Genomic DNA, 22,351 nt, shown 5'->3' with positions numbered 1-22,351 from the left:
TAAAGTCAGCTCATTTTATTGTTATTCAATACGAACGTGCAATTATCCAGAATAAATTCAATCTCCTATAACAGAAGAAAATCTAGGAAAAAAAGAAATATCGGGGAAAAAGTAAGAAAGCTGTTAGTTGCATAATTATTTAATATAACCATGCAATTATACAAAAGTCCATGAATATTGGGTAATATTTGTAAGAATGAATATTTTTCCGTCAAACAACTGTAGAGGATAAATGTGCTAAATTTGTAATTATTAGTTAGTCAATATGATACCTACACCATTATACAGAGGTAATGTTATATATATATATAAAGTTGGTCTTAGAAGAAAATATACATAAAAAGCTGTTCAACTTGTACTCTATTTGATCTGGTTACATACTAATGCCGCAGTCATTACACCAATTGTACAAATGTAGTCACCAAAACGCAAAATATTATGCACAATTATTGAAAGCGCATCAATATGAGGAGGTATATTAATTAGAAAATTAATCAATTAAATTTAGTTATCACTAAGTAGTTGAGTTTTATTCGAGTATCCTTTATATGTGATAAAGCAAATGTAATAAATTAAAATATACATTTAAGGATAATGGTGATTATGTTTATTAGTTAAATTTATTATGTGCTAACTGATAACATAACGACATAATTACTATTTTAGGAAAATCGAGAAAATGAAGGAAATGTTAGAGAGAGAAGAAGAACAAAGGAGAGAAGAAATTCTGGCTCAGCGCAGAGCTGAACATCGTGCCCATTGGATGAGGTTTCTTCGTCAGCCACTGGAAGACTTGAAAACTCAGCTGTTGCGAACAGGTATTTTTAATTATAAAGTAACTTGTGCATTTACCATTTAGTTAGGATTTAAATTTCATCTTCAATAAAAATAATCTTTAGATAAATCATTGTAAATACTAAACCAAGTTTTGTTTCATATTAAACTGTTCGAGCAACACAGTTTTATCTTTTTACTTCACTACAGTTTTACTTTCGATAAACAACAGAAGTGAGAAAAGTGTAGTGATCGTGAAATTTACAAAAAAGAAATCGAGATTATAACGGATTTACATGTGGATATAGATACCTAGAAATCATACCGGTAAAAGTATCGGGACAAAGTTTTAAACTTAGAGCTTTACTAGATTTTCCAAGATATTTTTTTGAATTTTCTTCGTGTTCCTCAAAATAAGGGTACTTTACTCAAGGGTGAAATTCGAAAGTTGATATTCTCTGAATACAGCTGTAACTACTTTATTTATATATAATAAACTACTATTTCATCTGAAACCCTACAATATATCATAAGTAATTTCTCTTGAAAAAAAAAAGCCAGAAGAGGTAGTTTACTGATGTGGGCGAGTTTTTCCGGACAAATTTACATACACCATTATTAGGATCTTATTCTATGAGTACAAGTATCAGCAAAGAAAAGTATCATTTCGAAAGTTGACAAGAAAGAATCTTAAGACTATGGGTAAATCAGCAATAAAACTAATATTTCCAGAATGGGAAATATAAAACTTATGAAGAAAGTTGGAAGAAAACATCCTTATTCAAGGGAGTTGTAACAGGGAGAAATTCTAATATTGGAAGTAATAATAATAATAATAATAATAATAATAATAATAATAATAATAATAATAATAATAATAATAATAATAATAATAATAATAATAATAATAATAATAATAATAATGATAATAATAATAACTCTATTGGTGATTTTTCAAATACGAAGAAAACGTTTAGAGACAGTTAATGGCAGCATATACCCAAATAGTATTTAACCAGAGTGCATTTTGGAAAGTATTTCGAGGTTAACGAAAGAATCGAAAGTTGTATTGAATATATATATGAGAAGGTAGTCCATAACATTCTGGCCATATGGTAATAGAAAAGAAACATTTATCTTTAAATATAGCAGCTATTATTTTCAATATATTTGGTATAGCCCTTGCATAACTCCAAATGCAGGTTCAAACATAGATTTTTATTCTGCCCATTCAGGAATCTTTTCAGATAGTTTCAATTCCTCGCATTGAGGAAAGTGTATCTCCTCAAGTGATGTTTTAAGCCATGACATACGATAAAGTCACTCAGACACTAGATTGAAAAGTAAGGCAGGTAAGGAAGATCTTCGATGGACACGTTTTTAAGACGAAAACTTTTGATACTTGAATTGTATGGGTGAAAACATTGTTATAAAGAATTAAGACATTGGTGTTCGTATATTTTTTAAAGATCTAGATTCAGATTTACTTTTCTTCTTTTTTTAACGCATTCTTCCTGAAATAAATAAGGTCAAATAGGCCTTGGTACAGTTCGAAGCATAGAAAATGTTATAAAAACTTTAAGTCCAACTTAGGAACAACCTCTTGCGCCGTGTGCTTATGCATTCCAAAATACACTTCTCATCGACTAATATTTCCGGTATTCAACCCAACTCACTTCCCTTCCTCCATCTCTCCTTGTCTAAAGCGCTGTGTGACGTAATATACTCTTTCCATTCAGACGGAAAAAAACAGAAACCAGTTTACAAGGTTTATCGCTGTAAAATCGTCTCTTTCATTCGTTTGTTCTGAAATGCCTTTCTAGAGGCTGAATAGAACAAAACGTCAAAATGTTCCCATAGCTTCAAAAACACCCTTATTTGTATTCTTTCCCTTCTTCAAAGGCTGCATATAACATCAACCTAGGAAGATGCTCCTTGTGCAGTCTATGGAAATTGTTAATCATGGCAGTAGGTTTTGTGCTTCCCAAAGTCAGTAATGCGGGCGCAGAACTATAACAACTACTGACAAAAATGAGTATTATTCATTTCTTGTCAGTAATTGCAAGCAAATATTCCAGTTGGCGTCATTTGGGCAGGACAGAAGGGTATAATTGCCCCTTCCCTTGAGCTTGAGAAATACATGTTATTTGATCAAATGTGTAGTAATATAATAAAGAAAAGTTCGATCCCAGCTCGCACCAAGTAAACTTTGTGGTGGACAAATACCGTGAGCGTGGGTTCTCCCGTTTCCTCCCACTTTTTCATTCCACCATTTCCTTCATTGCTTATCGTCACCGTCTCCTTTATCCTCCCCGCATAATCGTGGGACGGAAAACTTATTTCATTTCATTTTTTTACTAATAAAAAATGAAACTATTATGTCGGTGGAGAATCTCCGCCTATCCCCCCCAGATCCGGGCAAAATCTAAAATGATGCTGCTTTTAATAACAAACCTATATAGTTACGATAGCACATTGCTAGAGCGCTTACATTTGGTTTCAAAGAGTCGAAAGTTTGATCCCAAGACATAACGGTTCATGGACGACATTGAGAGAGAGAGAGATTCAAATATGGAGACAGAAAGGAATGATTTACTTATACAAATTTAGAATTGTAGAAGAAATGATCGGACAGCATCCGTATTATGATGAAAATTGTGACTTTGTGAAACAGAAGAAGGAAAGGTTCCGAAGTGCGAGGATCACATTAGGCAGTTATTGAATTAAGATGGAGAATTCTTTTTAGAGTACCAGATGATTACGAAGGGAGAGAAAGATCCTAAGATCTGGAGAATTAAGATTTTTTTAAAAAAAATTTTTAGCTTCCGTGTCGGGTTTCGAACCACGAACCTTTTAGTTATGGATCCATGACTTTATCCACTCAGCCACGGAGAACTGTACGTAGTTTGTTACATACTTTTCCTTTACCTACTAAAATTTGATATTCCAAACGTTGACTCGGTGAATGCACCATTCAGATGGGACGCAGACTTCTTGTAACTTAGTTACAGGGCGTATAATAAACTTTCCCTTATTCAGGAACACTTTTTAAGTCAGTAAAATTTATCCTTATTGTGCCATTAAGTTATATTTGATAGAACTTTGCTAATTAAACTCCAACTGACCAAAGCAGTATACATATTTTTAAGATTATATATTTGTGTTACAGTTTCAGCTATTTAAAATCGCTCCTTTTAGTTCGATTTTTTTTTATTTTGTTCTTGCGTATGGATAACAGAATGACAACCAAGAAAAATTTCTCGAACCGTTTCCAAAAATTGTGAATCCATACCACTAAGCAATGAGTGTCTTTTGATATTATTTATGCTATGGTATCAAAGACTTTGTTTTAATCAAGAGATCTCTGCAGCCCTTCTGTAAATTTTAACCCGGCGTGGATCATCAAAATAAATATTTTCTACCTGTTGTGCTCACCGCTCACATCTGCATCTGACTTTCTTGACAATCCTAGCCGATGTTTATGTATAGTAAATTCTCAAATTAATATTTACAGTTATCATTGAATTCATAATTTTAACAACAACTATGAGAATACAAGCACTGCAGGGAAATGAGTCGTGGTACATACATCAGCCAGATTACTCGCATTATCTTCTAGCATAGATATTTGTTTTTGTTTATTATTGTCTTTTTCTACAGTGAACTCGGGCGCCAATTGCCTATTGAACGCTCTTGAATTGGATTGTTTAGAATAGGATCGAAACGAAATCTCTTGAACGAAACTATTGAATTCAAGACTAAAATGACGCCATTTTCGTCAAATCGTGTACAAAACAAGTAACTATAATTACAATGTTATTGGAAACAAAACCAGAAATTTTACTTTGGGTTGACGCAAACTGGTACGGAATAAAGATTCGTGTCAATATCAATACTACATAAGTTGGAGTAAATGGAAACTGCGCGAGTACTAATATAGCAGCCATTTTGGGGTATCTTTAAATTATTTCGGACTTGATTCTGCGTTTTCATTGGCTAATCAATTCTCGATTGGAGAATGGGCTGGCATTACTCGTGAAACTTCCATTATTATTATTATTATTATTATTATTATTATTATTATTATTATTATTATTATTATTATTATTATTATTATAGTGGATTTGAGAATTCAATGTTGCATCTGAAATCGCAGAATGGATAAGACCAACAAGCGGCAAGGAGAAAGAGGGCGTGAAGTATGTAAGGGTTCACGAAGGGAGGACGCCAGAAAAAAGAAGGTTGGCAGCCACTGCTATAGCAAATATATTGACAACGTTACAATAGAATATCATCAAGAAACTGACAGACGAAAGATTTTGGTTTAGAAAGACACGGTTTCAAAATATAATGCACTCAAAATTACAAATTTACCTGGATAGTTATAATAAAAGGATATGTAAATTACCTTAAATCTTGGTAAACGTCGACTTTCTTGTCAATTGTTTAAAATCCAATATTTTACACTTTCTGTTTAAATTGTTTTATTGCTTTTTCTTCATTAAAATTTCCATTGTATTTCAAATAAAGACAGAGAGTTTGCAATTCACAGCACAATGAAATATCAAAGCGAACATTGAATTCGTCTATTTTGGTACACTTACTTATCAGTAACATGTTGAACATATAAGAGTTTAGAACATAAACTATTAATATCAAACAAGAATAACTCGGCACACAACAATAAACAAATACACAGATTATAAATGAAATAGAATTATTACAAGGTGCAGATGTATAATGGAATGACAAAACATGAACAAGAAATTAACGGGCCAGATGGTTGAAACAGGCAGTTTTAATTGGTTATAACTCTTCTAGGATTATCTCATTTTATACAGATATTTTTAAGGAAGCTAATTTAACTAGACGATGTAGCACCGATGAAGATACCAGCAAGTATGGAAACGATCTAATGTAATATCAATTTCAAACGGTTACTGAGGTTAATACATTTTATTCAATTGTTATACTCTATAGTTCTATTAAGTCACGATCATATAGCGAAATAGCAAGGAAAAAGAGTGATCTCTACAACTGAAGTATCCGATAGCCAATATAGTGTAAGAGTTGAATACCTGTTAGAAATTCAAGTGGTGCGTGAAACATAAGATAATTTAAAGTGAATAGTTGTATAAAAGTGACTTTTCAATTTTAAAATTTATTTATATTGTTTTATTTCTTCAGTTTTCAGTTTTCATTTTTTTTTTTTTTCCTTTTTATTGTGGATGAATGAATGAGTAATGAGGATGTACTACTTACAAGTTCTTAGCACATTATTTGAGCAAGGTACTTGAAGTCACGTTCTGTTTGAGTAAACGTTTGATCTAATGTGTGTTGCAGTTTCTGGAATAGTCGTTGCTTTCATCTAACACATTATGAGAGTACAAAGTAAGGTGACACCTCATAAACTATAGAAAATGATTTTTAAAAAAATCTTGAAATGAAAGAAAGAATATTATTGATTGTAAGGTTACTTTTTTTTGTTTGTTTGTTTGTTTGTTTTTGTTTAGCTTATTCACTGTTACCTTAGTTTTATGTTTTCATAATGTGTCTGAAGAAGGTAATGCTATTTTAGCCACATGTGTTTGCTTTGGTCATTTGATTTTTATTAAAGTTATACGTAGTTCTACAGCTAGAATGAAGAGCGCAACATTTTAAATAAAAACTGAGATTTTTCTTTTATTATTAAACATTTTATTGAAGCAGAAAGAGTACAAAATTCACACCGAGCAAACTATAGAATTTGGCAATATTTTACCACTCCACTTTAATTTGTATGATATGTTCGCAATTCACAAACACAGCTTAGATACACAATACACCCTATGTATATACACCCAATTACCTATTTATCCTTTACATCCAACCTCTTTTAGCTTTTCTACTTACGAATACGTCTGGAACTATCAGATGAAATAACAGTTTTTATTTATTTATTTTTAATAGTCGGAGGAAGATTTTTATTTTCAGTGAAATTACAAATGGGTTCCATCCGCAATCGTTACCAAAATTGGCAGTAAGAAGTATTTTAAACTTAGAACCTTCTGAATTTAATTTTACCGATTCGACTAAAATATTGTAATAATGATATTTCGACGACGCTAGGAAAAAGTATAGCGTAAAATTATTACCATAACATCATTGTCAATCACAAAACAATGTTATTGTTTAATTTTTCTGTGTCAAAATAACGTAAGAATGGAGAACGAGTTGAAAATATTAACAATGTAAAGTTCTAATTTTCAGTTCATAACACTATCTATTTATCTATAATTTATTTTTTTCAAAAAGCATAATGGCAATACTTTTTTAACTGTCGTAGCTAATATCATTTCGAACAACAAAGATTGAATCAACATTACGGACAGCAAAATTTTGAATGTCTTAATCAGTTCAGAGAAAAGAAAGTAGAACTGAAAAGAATAATACCTTCGGATTTTATAATCCATTCTTTTAGATTCAACATGTGTGTAGATTCTATATTCTTATTAAAAGAATATACACACACCAATTGTGTCTACTGTATTAGTATTGTCCAAACCAACAACATACATTTACAGAAATGCTTTTATTTCTATACCTCTTATTGGTATACACCCTTCATATGAACTATCCCAGTAGTAGCTACAGGATATACAATCGCTACTGCCCGTAACTAATATATATTAAACAATATCAAATCATACATACATTAATTACTTCTTCCTATCTAGCGATTATGTTTCATCTAAAATAATACACATATTATTTTTCTGACAACAGCTACATAACGGCATGTGTACTAATTCATGTAACTTTCTGCCTATACTACATCCCAACAATGTGTAGGTCATATCTCATCAGATAATGGCGCATGGATATTGGACAATATTATAATAGAACCTGACCGCTTAGACTTGAATAACATGAGACTATTGTCCAATCTATTATAGATATATGCTGATCGTCTCTTGTATGTGAGACTACATGTTACCTGTAGAAGTCTGTGTATATAATACTCCACACCGCTAGCTGGTAGAATGGACTTCGCACAAATCAATCAATGTTTTCTGTTGAAATTGTTCCCTTTCCAGTACTTACTATGTGTATATAAATATAATAGAAATAAGAAAAATACATAAAAAGAAATTATAAGAAATAATGATAAAAATAAAAACAATCTAAGGTAATCATAAAAATATAAATGGATATATAGGAGCGAAGTGGAGCAGAGATATTATAGGATATTAAAATCTGGAGTGCATTTTGCAAATAGTAATTGAGTGTCTTTCGATCTCTTTCTGAGAAATGATACCCAGTAAGGAAATTCAGAATTGAGTATGATGACTAGGCTCCGGATTCTTAGGTTCGAACCTATTTTATTCCTGTACAGTGAATGCAAAAAAATCGTGTTTTCTATACATTTCAAGTTGCTATAAGTAGAACTATATTAGTTTTATAGGACCTAAAATGTCCTAATTGGGGGGTTAGGACCTAAAAAATCCTAAATTAGCTTTTAGAACCTATAACGTCCTAAATGATTCTTTATAGTTATTTTTAACTTGAAAAATACTTTCAAACACGTAGTCAATCGTCAACGACATAATTTCATCTGTAAAGAAGGTTTTCTTGAAAGCTCCTAACAGAGTGGCTACCTTCAAGGATATGCTTCCAAACAAACCACTGCTACCACAGCATTGAAGCCGCTTCAATCACGTCTGCAAAAAAAAAAAAAAAAAAAAAACACTGAAGTCACAGTTTGCTGTACAACAACTAAGTTACATTAAAGCCAACTTTTCTCATCTGCCTCAAGCATCACTGAATTGGAGAAGAAGTCTCTTCCACTAACAGAAGCTCTTCAAATTCTTCAAGAAGTTGGAACAAAAATTGCGGACAAGTTGGAGGCGGTTTTGAAACGCAGTCCTGATTTCACACAGATACAACTAGTGGGCCAAATTCTTCGTGGAGACAATGTCCAAGAAAATTTGCTATGGAATCCCGAGGAATTAGCCAGTATGAAGTATGCACCTCTTACATCGTGTGATGTGGAACGCAGATTTTCTGCATTCAAGAGAATTTTGTCAGATGACAGGAAAAAGTTCACAACAGAAAATCTTGCCAAATATTTTGTTGTTCAGTGCCATTACAGAGAGTGAAGTGACCACTTTTTGAGTTATAGAAAACATGAAAAGTGCCGCAAAAACAATATTTGAACATTCGTATTTCCTCAGTGTATCGTTAAAAAAGTGAAGTGATATTTGTGGTGTTGTATAAAATTTCAAATATAAGAAAACTGACAAAAACTACTACTACTATAGTACGACGGGCCATACATATGTTAAACTATATTTCAGCTATCAAAAAAAGTCCAAGGTAAGAAGAGTTTTATTTTATTTTTTTATTACGCAGAAGACTGGTTAGCATAAAGCTTACTAAATTAAGGTTACCATTTAAGTATGAAATAGCTAACAAAGTGTTTAAAGTGTAGAAATATTCCGTTTTCAGTAATATAACGCTAAAAATCCTAAACCGTGTTTTTAAAAACCTATAAAATCCTAAAATGCACTTTTTAAAATCCTAATTTGAATTTTTTGGTACCTAAAAATCCGAAGCCTAATGATGACAGTAAGTTGTTTCCTTGTTTTTATTTTATATTTCTCTTTATTTTTGCAAGGACATAGAGCAGAAAACCTTTGATATAGTGATAACTCTTAAAATATGTGTGTTATATTATTAGTTAGTTCGATTTGCATGTCAGTCTCAAGGTACCCGTTCTCAAGTCTCAGGTTTACATTTAGGGAGGCGATAGCTTTGGTCTAGAAAAACCAGTGAATTTGAAGGCATTAGTTGCTTAGAAACTGTAAGAATAGTTCCATTAGAAGTTGGGATTATATTTCTAGGCATTCAGCATCGATAACTTTCAACTCCGTTACATATGACGTTTGACGTCCCTCGGCGATCACAATATCCCAGACTTTTACACCTTTCCGACCGGGTGTTCCCACCAGGAATCGAACCCGGAACCACTCGCACCAAATGCGAGCATTAGCAACTATGCTTCACGAGGCCTCAGGAATAGTTCCAGTAATTGTTTGACGTGGCTTCAAGCAAGGAAAGTGTCGTTTGTGAATCGAAGCCAGACGAAAGGTTCGGGTGAAGAAGAGAATAAGTATAATTTGTTTCAAGCACCTCATAAAAGGTTGGTGTATAAGGTAATTGTGTGAGTGCCCATGTCAATGCTTTTGTTTTGAAGAAAGTGGTTATTTTAAAGTGTGAAGTTGTTCAGGCAGAGCTGAGACGGATTAAGTATTGCATCCTGAGTTTTTACGGTTCGGAATATGTACCTAGTAATTCTTCAAGAGCATTTTGGTCATAGGTTATTGGTGTACAGTGAAGTTACATTTATAGACGTTAAGGTGTTATGTGGATATAGAGATTCAGAATTAGAGCGAATAATAGATCTTTGTCTATGATTGAAGAGCCTGGACATGGGGTTGGAAGTAATATTCTAAGGAAGCTGAGACATATTCAATGGACAACAATACTGGAAACAAGGATCTTTCGGAAATCAAAATCAAATTAAATTTTTCATTCAAATACCACATGGTTATGCTTTTAAGGCAAAAGAAGATCTGTTATTTATGAAAGTGAACGATCATTAAACAATTGGTGAAGTGAGAATCTGGAAAATTCACAGACACAATTTTGTTCACCGCAAACTTACACGGGCTGGGATCGAACCAAGGATCTCTCGTACAAGAGGTCAGAACTTTACCACTGAAACATCGTGCGATGTCTGTCGGGTTTGTCTGGTTTATGTATTTTAGATAAAACAAAGAATTCGATAATTTTTAATGCTGCTTGAGTAAGGTGCAAGGAGACTGTTTTAGACAGCAGGCCTATTGTTCTGTACATGTTTTGTGATGTTGAACTACTAAAGAATTATGTTACCCATGTAATAAAATACTGTCAATTATTTGACAAAAGTTACTGTAGTAGCACTATATAATGTCCTTATGAAGATGTGCAGCCTGAACGTCTTATGGTAGGATCGGTTTAAAAGATGAAAATATATCTAAAATGAATATTAATTCTTATTTTAGGTGCATTTATTATATAAACATTCTGGTACATATTACTATAATGAATATTGTTCTCCATTTTAGTATGCATAGTTCTAACAAAAAAACATGAAGCTGGAATGAAACATGAGCAACTTGTCAAGAAATAGCGGGAACATAATCACACACACTAAAAATGTACACTATTAGGTCTTTCGCTTAAATATTCATCAGATAAAAAGAAGTAGGGAGAAACAAAAGGATAAATAATAGTTCTCTGTTGTCAGTTTATTTCCCTGTTTTTCATCAGATAGAGAGGGTAAACAGGTAGAGAGAAAATAAAATAAAAATTAAAGTACAGTTATTTGATCTTCAGTATTCTTTTCTTCCTACCTTTCCATTATTTGATGAAATCTGAAGCAAAGGACCTCTAAATGTATATTTGTGTATATGTGATCATATTATATATATATATATATATATATATATATATATATATATATGGTGTATGTGTGTGTGTGTGTGTTAACAACTATGAAAAGTAGCCAACTTACCGAAAATAAGCGTATTTTTAAGCAGTAATAATCATAGATAGTAATATACGCATTTCTATTGCAATAACTGATTATTGCAAAGATACCATTAGCCTACATCTTATAAATAATATATATGTATATATCAGAGCTCTTCATAGCAATGTGGTCTGTGTACAAAGCTTTGTTGCGAGAGACTTGAATTTGATTCCCTATTGAGTTCATGTAATTCTGATTTCATGTTAAAATATAGGTCACATCTTATATAGCCTCCATGCTGAACGGAACACTAAGGTCTGAACCAACAAACCAAATCATATGCAGTAAAAATTATTTCACCAATGTCTATTGCATGTAGTATCTAATTGAGTTTGCCATTTGTACTATACGGTTTTAATGCTGTAGTTTCAACATACTAATTGACCTTCTGAACTCTACGGCACATTCTGTATTCTTTTCTCCCTTACCTATGACAGAAGATACACACTGTTGGTTCCACGAAAATCCAGAACATCCATGCTGTCTCATTCCTACCGGTCCTTAGTTCTGGATTCACAAAGAGATTTACCCTGCTTTGGTTTTTGACAACTATGCACTGGAACACGTATTGTGTCTTTTTTCTTTCCTTGTTTACTCTCTCAACATAAATCCGATCGTCATTTCTTATAAATTTCTTCCAAATTCCCCAGAAAGAAGAGACTTGAACACATGATGAAACCAAAAGACAGCCATAGCTCAATAAATCAATGTGGACTGAACTAACGTATAATATGAATGGGATGCCCCAATGGAGCTTTCTGTCCCTCATATATTTGCCAAAAACAAACATACGAAACAATGTGCAGTACCATCACCTTCTGTATTGGAGAAGTTACTCTCAGTGGATTAGTTTTCTCATTTGGTTCCTTGACCTTTCGAAGCATAACAAAAATAAAAGAGGCTCTGCAGAGGTTAAAAGAAACGAAGATCGAGTATACCGCCAAATGTTCAAGTGTCCAGCACACAGAGGTATGTTTAACATTAGGAGCACAGGAATAACGTTGCTTCAATTCGGTAAAGTTCCCAGATAGACAGGTGACCAACTTACAGAGTAATAAATAATGAATGTCTTATAAGAAAATGTCGGTTTTATGGAAATGAAGCCAAGTTTGCAGGAGGCCAAGTAATTCAATTGTAGTTATAAAATAATAACGTAAGGCTTAATGATTTGTTTTAGTCCTAAAAAGTGAACTATAAAATCATTCTTTTCATTTTGTTGAAAACTATTATCCAGACATTGAGCTGCGAAAACAAAAGCGATAGAACGTATTTCACCTTCATAATCAACTGGAGATTAAGACTTTCTGTGTTCAGTTAAATCAGCCCTAGATCTTTTATAACTAATCAAGAATTTTGTATCGTATGATTTCTTGAAGCACCAAAGTAATATATAGGAATATGACATGCAAAATTATGAACACGAAAAAAACATACATAAAAGAGAAAATTGAGTGTTACTTTTAATCCTGCTTTCAATATCATTAAGTATAGCGGTACTAAAATGCAAAAACAAGAACTACACTTGAAAGCTTTATCACATAATGTAATATTGAGTTCCATTTAGATTAACTATTCAACATGTTAACGTATTTTTTTTTTTTTTTTTTTAATTTACTGTACAATTAGACCATATGATATTAAGGTGTTCCTTTAAAAATATTCTGTACCATATACTACTTCGTTTGGATGTTTCTTTTCTGCGAAATATTGTTCATCAAACTTGTGAGTTCTATATTACACTGATCTTGTATTATGAGCTATCCTTTAATGCACTAACGATTAAGTATATATATCACGTTCATATTAACCTGATTTGGCTTACGTAAGTTTCCTGATACATCTAAAACGAATTTTAATATATTATTGGACAAAATATCATAACACATCAGTTAGCAATCTTTTAAAGTTGGTTTTGTACTATCGAGCAATAATGTAAGGTTAAAATGCATAGTCCAATTAATATGTCGAAAACAGTCGAAAAGATTCAGTTATAGAGCTGAGTGAATAAGTTTACGCTACACTTTCCATGCAATGTTAAAAACAAACATAAAATATTATAATATTTGTTTCAGGAGGACTTTCAGCATTATATCACAGAAAAATGGTCATATAATATATGTAATGTGAAGGATATTTATTTAATATTGTTTTCGAATAAACCTAAAGAAGCACTTTACATTCTGAGTATTCTTTTTTTCAAGAAAATAATCCATTTTCATTGAATACTTCATATATAGACATAAGAATCACCTTAGCAATTGAATATATTCATTTAAAACTCTCAACAATTGTCCGTACTATGTATGTTAACAATGGATATATATAATGAATTATAAGATTGTATGTTAGCAACGGTTCAGGAATGAAATCCAACTTGTGCAATAACTGCTTATTTCACGTTAAAAATGCTTTAAGTATCTTGACCAAAAGTTCAAAAAGAAGAAAGCGTGTTTTATTTTGTTATGATAGATCTACTTTTGATTTTTTAAACAAGTACAAAATAACCAATCCATAGCTTGATGTAAATTTCTATGTATGTTTGATTCTTCAGCGGACAGCAGGTGTTGGAAATGGCGTTATCTATAATACTAGTCTAGCTGCCGATGTAACATAAATTGTTCAAATCGGACTTGTCACGCCTCGAATATTTCTCCTTCCCACTTTATTTTCGTGACATCAGAAATCCACCAAAGAGTTCACTAAAACAAGTGCTAATCAAGAATTCATAAACCACGATTAATTCGACATGAAAAAAGAAATTACAAAATTAAAGGTAGGGAATTTCAAGATATTACAGCATGAATACTGTCTGATGCATACTTTCAAAACCAACATTCTTAAATATATAATGCATAAATGGATTTTTCCTGATATTCTTAAATTCTTATCTGCATTTCCGTAAATTCTAGTTTTTCAAAAAAGTAGTAGTATTCATTGGAATTTATTCCTTTTACCATTTTATAGGAACAAAGTCATGAAGGAATAATTAACACTTCCGACCAGACTATATACATTAATGCAAAACTAAAATACAGTGTAACTGTTTCGACAACTTCACGTTATCTTCATCAGACACTAACTGTTACACATCAGAAGTTAGTGTCTGATGAAGATAACGTTAAGTTGTCGAAAACGTTACACTGTATTTTAGTTTTAATAAATAAGTGTATATACTCTGATCAGAAGTGTTACTTATTCATTTAGTGAGTTCCAGAGTCGTGATGGATAGAGTTAAAAGTCATGAAATACTGAAATACGCTCCTTGCTCTTTCCTTTTCTAGTGACAGAAGAATTTCCTCATTTATTAAAAGAACGTTAAAAAAATTGCAATCCTCTGTTAATTTTGAAATCCTTGAATAAGTGAATATGATTTCGTATTTAAAATTTGTTGAGTTGGAAATTATATTAGACAGTGTATATATTTTAAGTGTGAACTGGACGAAATTGAATATTTTATCTATGTTTGGCAATTTAGCTCTTCTCAACATGATACGGATACCACGACTAAATCTCAATTTTGAGCAAACTCATTTAATGGCAAGTTTGGAAAAATTAATTTCGAACGGAAACTAAAGACTTTATACCTAACAATTTCAATTTAATGTAATACGTCTACTATTTTAGGTACGGCAAAGAACTAGAATAAATTAGTATACTCCTGCAGTTAGAAACATGGAGGAATGAGCTAAAACAGAAAAAATAGAAGGAGTCACTGCTGCTGGTAACCATGTAGTTTAATTAGGTCTCGACTTGGGCAAAAATAATTTGAAAGGAATTCGGGAACTTATATTCCGAAGTGAGATTGGGAGAGAGGGAAGAGAGATAGTGATTTTACCTCACAATATCCGACAAATGGAATAAATCTTCCAGTTTTGAGTATGAGAAAAAGGTTTAAATAGTTTCGACTTTGGAAATACTGATTTAGAATAGAGTTGAGGAAAGTTTCACTTGTGAAGCTAACGACTTTACTTAACGACTTAAATTGATTGTAATGACTCTATCATTTTTAGATATATGATAGTGATTTAACATTTAATTAGGTCTCTTCAACTGGGAAAGTCATTAAGGACGATTGTGTGAAGGATTTACAGAACTCTATTAAATTTCAGTTGGCGTCAACAAATATCCTGAAACCTCAAGTGTGTACATCTTTAAAATATTCTTCATTAGTCTTAGTTCTTCCCTACGAAGAATGTAGTACTAGTACTTTAAATAATATTTTTGAATACTTCTGAGTCAATTCATTTTGAGTATCACATGACTAAATACTTAAATACAATGAGCCTTATGCAGAGTCGTTTTGACGCGTGATTAATACCATACTAAAGGGTTCGATTAACCAGTAGTCAGACGTTTAGTATGAGTCTGATCATACGTTGAAACGACTCTGCATAAGGCGGATTATTTCGAATTGCTTAAAATCTTGAGGTATTTTCTGTATTATGGGCACCAGTTTAAATTTAGTTATACAAATAGTATTTGTGCGTCACTGTGAGAAGTATGTGTATCATCGTTAGAAATAAAATCTTCCAGTTAAATGTCCCGCGATTATGTCCTCTGGGTTAAAGGAAATGGGTGATTATGGCAAATGAATGATGATGGAAGGACAGTGTGGGAGGAAATGGGAGTACCCCCCAAAAAAACACGGACATGATGCTGTCCACCACAAACTTATTTGGCCGAGAATAAGGCTAGAGACGTCAAGCATCAGAGGTAAGCACTCTGCCACTGAGCCACTGTGCCCGCTATATCATCGTTAGAAGAAAACAGTAGACAATCTGATATTTATGTATAGTGTGCAATAGATAAATAAATAAATAACTTATTTCGGCAGAAGAAAAACTATAAATTAATATTGACAACGAAAAGGATTAATTGTTACTTTCTTCAATTTCTACAAGTCTCGACTTTGGAAGCTTCACTGTTGAAAAATATTTCTTTCCCTGACTTTTTCTTTTCATTCTAAATCATGATCCACTGAAACTTCAGCAAACAATAACGCACAACGCACACTTTCAAATTGTCCATCTAAAGTGTCCATCGATTGCTTATAAATAAGCTTGTATTATGAAAACTTTGTATTTCTAGGTATCGTCTACTCAAATCAAATCTACTACTAAAATCTACTACTACTACAAATCTACTACTACTAAAATCAAGTTGTTCTGATTTTAGTGTGTCTAAAATACATTGTTTCCATAAAATTACGAATTTGTATGTGAAATAGATTTTATTGTAACGGATATCTTCGTCACTTCTAGTATGGTTGACTTCGGATGTAGCACGAAAGCTATACGTATTTAACTGAATATTTGCTCCGTACTAATCACACATAGATGCAATTAAACTGAATTTACCATCTTTATACAGGTAAGTTAAATAGACTAGATAGACCAAAAGATTAAAAAATCTATTGCCTTCCAATTATACTACAGTCATCTATTATCACATCATCATCCATTGTCAGGATTATAAGGATAAGTCAGAAGTTGATTTTTTGAGCTGAGCGAGCGAAGCTCTTATACTCGGGTTAGCCGTTTGGTTGTCCGCGAATTCCTCCTAGACCGTTTGGCCGATTTCAACCAAACTTAGCACGCTGATAGAGTATGTCGTGCTGAGTGACAACATAGGTCGAAATCAAAATCCGATGTACCATCGAGGAATAATCACCGAAAAACGCTTCCTCCTAGACCGTTTGGCCGATCTCAACCAAACTTAGCACGCTGATAGAGTATGTCATGCTGAGTGACAACATAGGTCGAAATCAAAAATCCGATGTACCATCGAGGAATAATCACTGAAAAACGCTTCCTCCTAGACCGTTTGGCCGATCTCAACCAAACTTAGCACGCTGATAGAGTATGTCGTGCTGAGTGAGAACATAGGTCGAAATCAAAAATCCGATGTACCATCGAGGAATAATCACCGAAAAACGCTTCCATAGACTTAACATGGGGAAAAAGTTTTCACGTGATTTTTTTGTCAACAATTAAAATCTGCGCGTGATTTTCAAAAATTCCGGCGAAGCCCTTTTATTTTTTTAGCATAAAAATTTACAATTTTAATCACAATTTAAAAACAAATTAACGATTTTTTAAACTTTTTTTAGCCGGAACAAAAGGTCAAGACGAAGAATTGTGCGATTGTTATGAAAAATACTGATTGTTTTAAAAAGTCACAATAAACTGATTACGTTGCTTAAGCTCGCTCAGCTCATTTCATTGCAATCGAGTATATCCATTGCATTCCTAGTCTTGGAGGGGAGAGCATTAAATAAACAATATGTACCCAAATAAAGAAACAAAACGAAACGAGAAATGATAAAACAAACTCCAACACCAGATGGAAAATACTAAATCCTGTTCACGTCATGGATAAATATGGTAAGAACTTGATGTTGTATCAGTTCCCATCTTCACCCGTAAGACCAGCAGGATTTACTAACTTTCACCTGATATTAGGATTTCTTATCTCATTTCTTTATCCATGAACTTAAAAAGAACTTCTCTCCTAACCCGTCGACACAATTCTAACGAGGAATTAATGACATGATCTACAGAAATAAGAATTCTCATTTGTGTGTCAAGAAATAAAGCGGTATGTCGGTAAAGCAGTAAGAAAGTGTCATCGAGTTTTATAGCCACATTGTCTTCGCTTATTCTCCTTTTATCGCTAAAGTGCACTGTTAACGGTCATAAATGACTTCCGAGAATAAATGTCTTCGTGTTGATGTGTTGTTGTGTTGTGTGATCTCAAACATTTCATCAGTACCGTCTAATGATATCTCTTATAAAATATACAAATAACATTAATCAGAAAAGCGTGCTAAACTTTTCAGTCTCTAGTGCTGTTCATGGTTCCGATTTGTGACGAAACAGCAGCCACTTTGTGAAAAAATCAAACAACACTGTAGTGTAGACTTATATTTAAAATTATACAGAAACGTCATTCTAGCATCTAGTTTTACACAGAATTCTAAATATTATCTTTACACTTGGTATTTATTTAACGAAATAAGAAAGCAAATACTGTACTTGGTCCTTTAGTTAGATATATTAGTCGGTGACACACGAAACTGCTGCATCAGGTTAACAAAACAACTATTCAGTCTGAACGAGCTCGAGATCCTGACAACTAATTACTGGCTGAAGGTAAAAAATACATATCAATTATAGCACAATACTAGCGGTAATTTTGATTGAAATATCCAGATAATTTGAAAATAACAGAAATTTGCTCATCTCAACAAAATATTCAGGTTAGTATTGTATTATCCTGACACCTCTTTCTTCAAGGAAGAAAAAAGAAAGTAAAAAATTCATAAAGCCAAAAAAGTACACAGATATATCACCATCCAAAACATTTTTTCAAGAAATATTCTAAATACGCCAATATAATCAATTTTGCTTGCTTAAAATAGATAAATATATAAATAAACTATGGAACAGGAAAGATTGAAAGCTTTTTTATCTGTCGGTTAGACACTGTAATATGAAGAGTGAGTATATAAGATGTAAACACCTCCAATTCGTTTATATTTCAATGTATGTAAGATCACTCTAATTGACCTCATCTTTCAAGTTCAAAAATATAAAACAGAGACTGATTATACTGTATTCACTAATATTAATCAGGAACCCAACCCTCCGAAATAGTGTATGAGCAATGAATAGCAATGTTAAAATGAAACCACATACATACATACATACATACATACATACACACACACACACACACACACACATATATATATATATATATATATATATATATATATATATATATATATATATATATATATATATATACAGCCCGAATACCCGAAAATTTGCGGGTGAGCCCTGCCCTCTGCAAAATCATTTAAGATATTGCTCGATAAGTTATAACTAATTCAAAACTCCATTCTCGTTCATAGTACCCAGTAGCGTAACTAACGGGCCCGCAGTGCTAGTAAAGGAGGGATACCAGGGAAAGGGGGCCCCTGCCCAACCTGTAGCCTTGTTTGTTGAAAAGTCAATAAGACAATTTAAAAAGTATCAAAAATACATGTAAGTTATTAACTCGATAATGTAATCTCGTCCATAATTTATGTATTCAATACGTGTGATGTACAATCGATAGCATATAAAGAGCATGGAGCTGATTCTCCTACGGTAAGGAAACCTTGTTGGACGCGAGTGGTGGAGATAAATAATGGTCCCCTGAGCACAGCGGGAAACCAGAAAACGGACCCAAATCCTCAGCAATCGGGCCCTGAGGCTTCGAGCTTGGGTCCCTTCTATTCATCAATGAAATAAGTAGTTCTTGGACGTGGGAGGTGGCAATGGAAAGGTCATGGTCCTTTGAGTACAGCGGTGATGTCACAAATCAAGCCCAGTGTCTGATGTCTCCGGACATTGGGCCCCGAAAGTATAGGGTTGGGTCCCTTCTATTCACCAATGAAGCATGGAGTTTTTGAACGTGGGTGGTTGCATTGGAAAGGTTCGGTTTCCAATGAGTACACCGGTGATGTAAATCTGGCTTGGGACCCGAAGCCCAAGAAATCGACCCCAAAGGATGTTCATGCCGTATTTTCCATGCTTTTTGTTCACAAAAGTAAGTTTCCTTATTATCCTGCCTGAATGTTATTCAACCGAACATTAGAAGACAATACCGTGATGCTGCATGTCAGTAAGGGAGAGTCCAATATACTTGATATTGAATAGAAAGGACCTGAGCCCAAACATGTAAAAACCTGGGGGTCTGCTAGAACCCAGATTATGATAAGTATATCATAAGTTTACTATAAACTTTCAAAAATATGTAAATAATAGCTTAAATTGTTTTTGTCACTGAAAAATGAGGGGGCCTAGGCCCCCCGGCCCAGATTCGCCACTTTATGTGGGGCCCGAATTCTTGGTTTTGGGCCACGGGATCGATTTCGAATATCACCGCTGTACTTGGGGGACTTGGCTCTTTCCAATGCCATAACTCGCGTTTCCAACTCCATGCCTAACACGGTTTCCTTACTGTAGGAGGATTTTAATGGAATATTCTCCATGTTCTTATCCAAGAGTAAGAAAGACATTACAAAACTGTGGGAATTCACAGGACATTAGATTGAGTCAATTTCTTTTTATCGTATATATAAAGTACGCGAGAAATAGTGAACCCAATGGAAACCCACCATTCTTCTCTTGCTAATCTTTATTTTTTAACTTATGATTTTTATTTTATTTTTTTACTTGTTTTCAAAACTCGGGTAGAAGGAGGTCTCCATTGCTGATGCAATCATAGCTTTTTTTAAAAAAAAAATTAAAAAGTTCGAGTCGATAAATAGTAGGGTAAAATTAGAGGTTGACCTGGAACTAAATACTATTGAAATAATCTTTGGGATATGAGATCAGGTAGCTATGAGTGGATTAACCAGAGAATGCTAAAATCTGGAAGTTTGCGACATTCGAGATATTCCGGGTTCAAATTGTAACTCAAAATTGCGTTTTGAAACAAATGCTACTATTGAAGTAATACCAGTTAGTATACACAAAAGTTGTTTTAAAGCATGCAGTGCAATATATATTTCCTCCGGATAAGACACTGGCAACTTATAGTCAAAATGTACTGAAATTTCAATACTGGTAGATATGGTTACACACAGGGTGACTCAAAAATCCGGCACGATAAGACAAGGTAAACATGGATTAGAGTAAAAGTTCAATATTTTCAACCGCAATTTGCAATTTTGTAAAAATAAAGTCTCCCCAGCGCTTTCACCGTATTGCCCCTGACTCAACTTAAAAAATTCAAATTGTTGTTTTCTGATTCCTTACTCTAAAAATAATTAAAATATATCTGTGTGAATTCCCATTTCAGTGTAATTTATATTCCATAACCTGTTTCTATCCTGTGTACATTCTTTATTATTTTATTTAGACACAAAATACTTATATGAATTCTCTTATAACTTTATGTTTCGTTGATTTCAATATTTAATTTCTTGTTTCTGAGATCTGTATGCAAGTAACTGCTACCTAACGGTCAGTTACTGTTTATTTTGTTTATGAAAGTTATTTACTCTATGCTATCTTGATTGCATTCCTTGCCAGTCTTTATTCCTCTTTCACCTCTGTACATGCGAGTCCTAATGATCTCTCCTGTGATCGGTTCACTAATGAAACAAATTTTGATCACTTTTCTTGCTAGAGGCTTCTAAGTTTAATTGTGTATTTACTTTAATATAAGCACCATTTTTAATGAATTCTTATTGTTACCTCCCCCCATACACCTTTTATATTACATACAGTACTCATTCGCATTTACACACTCCTCCTGCGTTCATTGCTGATTTGTTCGCGAATTCCGAGTTTACGGTACTCACACTTCAGTGCTCCGGTATACCAACGCACATTAGCATAACGTTTGATTGTGAATTTAAGGGCAGTTTTTCACGTTTCTTCTCTAATTAGAAGCTTTCTTTGCATGATGAATCGTCTACGGAAATTCTTATGCTTTCACGACCATCAGTGCAGCCGTCGCCATAGCAGTATCGACATGCAGACATACACTTTAATGTATGTTTTCTGCTGGAGCAGCTCGTGCTACTACATAATTTTCTTGCCAGTGCTTTGCACTGACAACGTACAACTTTTAAGGTGAAATCAAGTACTGCAGGTTCATCAGTAGTTTTCGGATAAAGATGCTGACCTTTGAGTACCCAACCCCATTCAAGAGCATCTATTTCTGTTGTTGATAAAGTTTTCCATTGCTTTACTTGCATATGAGTTCTTAGAAAATAAAAATGTTTACTCGGGAATTGGTCTCGACGCTACTGCTGTCATTCACACGTAGGTTGTGTAACGAGCTAGAGGGATGTCAGTTTGTGTACTGCCATACAAAATGACGAAGAATTGCTTGCCTGCTTATGAGACTGAATCCACTGACGAATTATCTGAAAGAAATACTTCTGCATTCTTGAGCGGTTAC

The 22,351-nt window shown here is 33.2% G+C and overlaps 1 protein-coding gene across 5 annotated transcripts in view; it reads left to right on the top strand.

The window, feature by feature from the left end:
* Positions 1-22,351, top strand: part of LOC145661863 (uncharacterized) — a 269,229-nt gene that overhangs the window by 1,170 nt on the left and 245,708 nt on the right. For all 5 annotated transcript variants that reach the window (XR_014126908.1, XR_014126907.1, XM_081727209.1 and 2 more), the window contains exon 2: positions 667-818. Coding sequence is in view for 3 of the 5 variants with exons in the window: in XM_081727209.1 (XP_081583335.1) it covers positions 680-818 (139 nt within the window). In the remaining 2 variants the exon portion in view is untranslated. The remainder of the gene's footprint in view (positions 1-666; positions 819-22,351) is intronic.

The sequence above is a fragment of the Thermobia domestica genome, chromosome 1 (assembly GCF_964235325.1).
Source record: "Thermobia domestica chromosome 1, izTheDome1.hap1.1, whole genome shotgun sequence".
Taxonomy (NCBI): domain Eukaryota; kingdom Metazoa; phylum Arthropoda; class Insecta; order Zygentoma; family Lepismatidae; genus Thermobia; species Thermobia domestica.
Note: the sequence above shows the minus strand (reverse complement) of the source record. Positions and strands in the feature narration are given on the sequence as shown.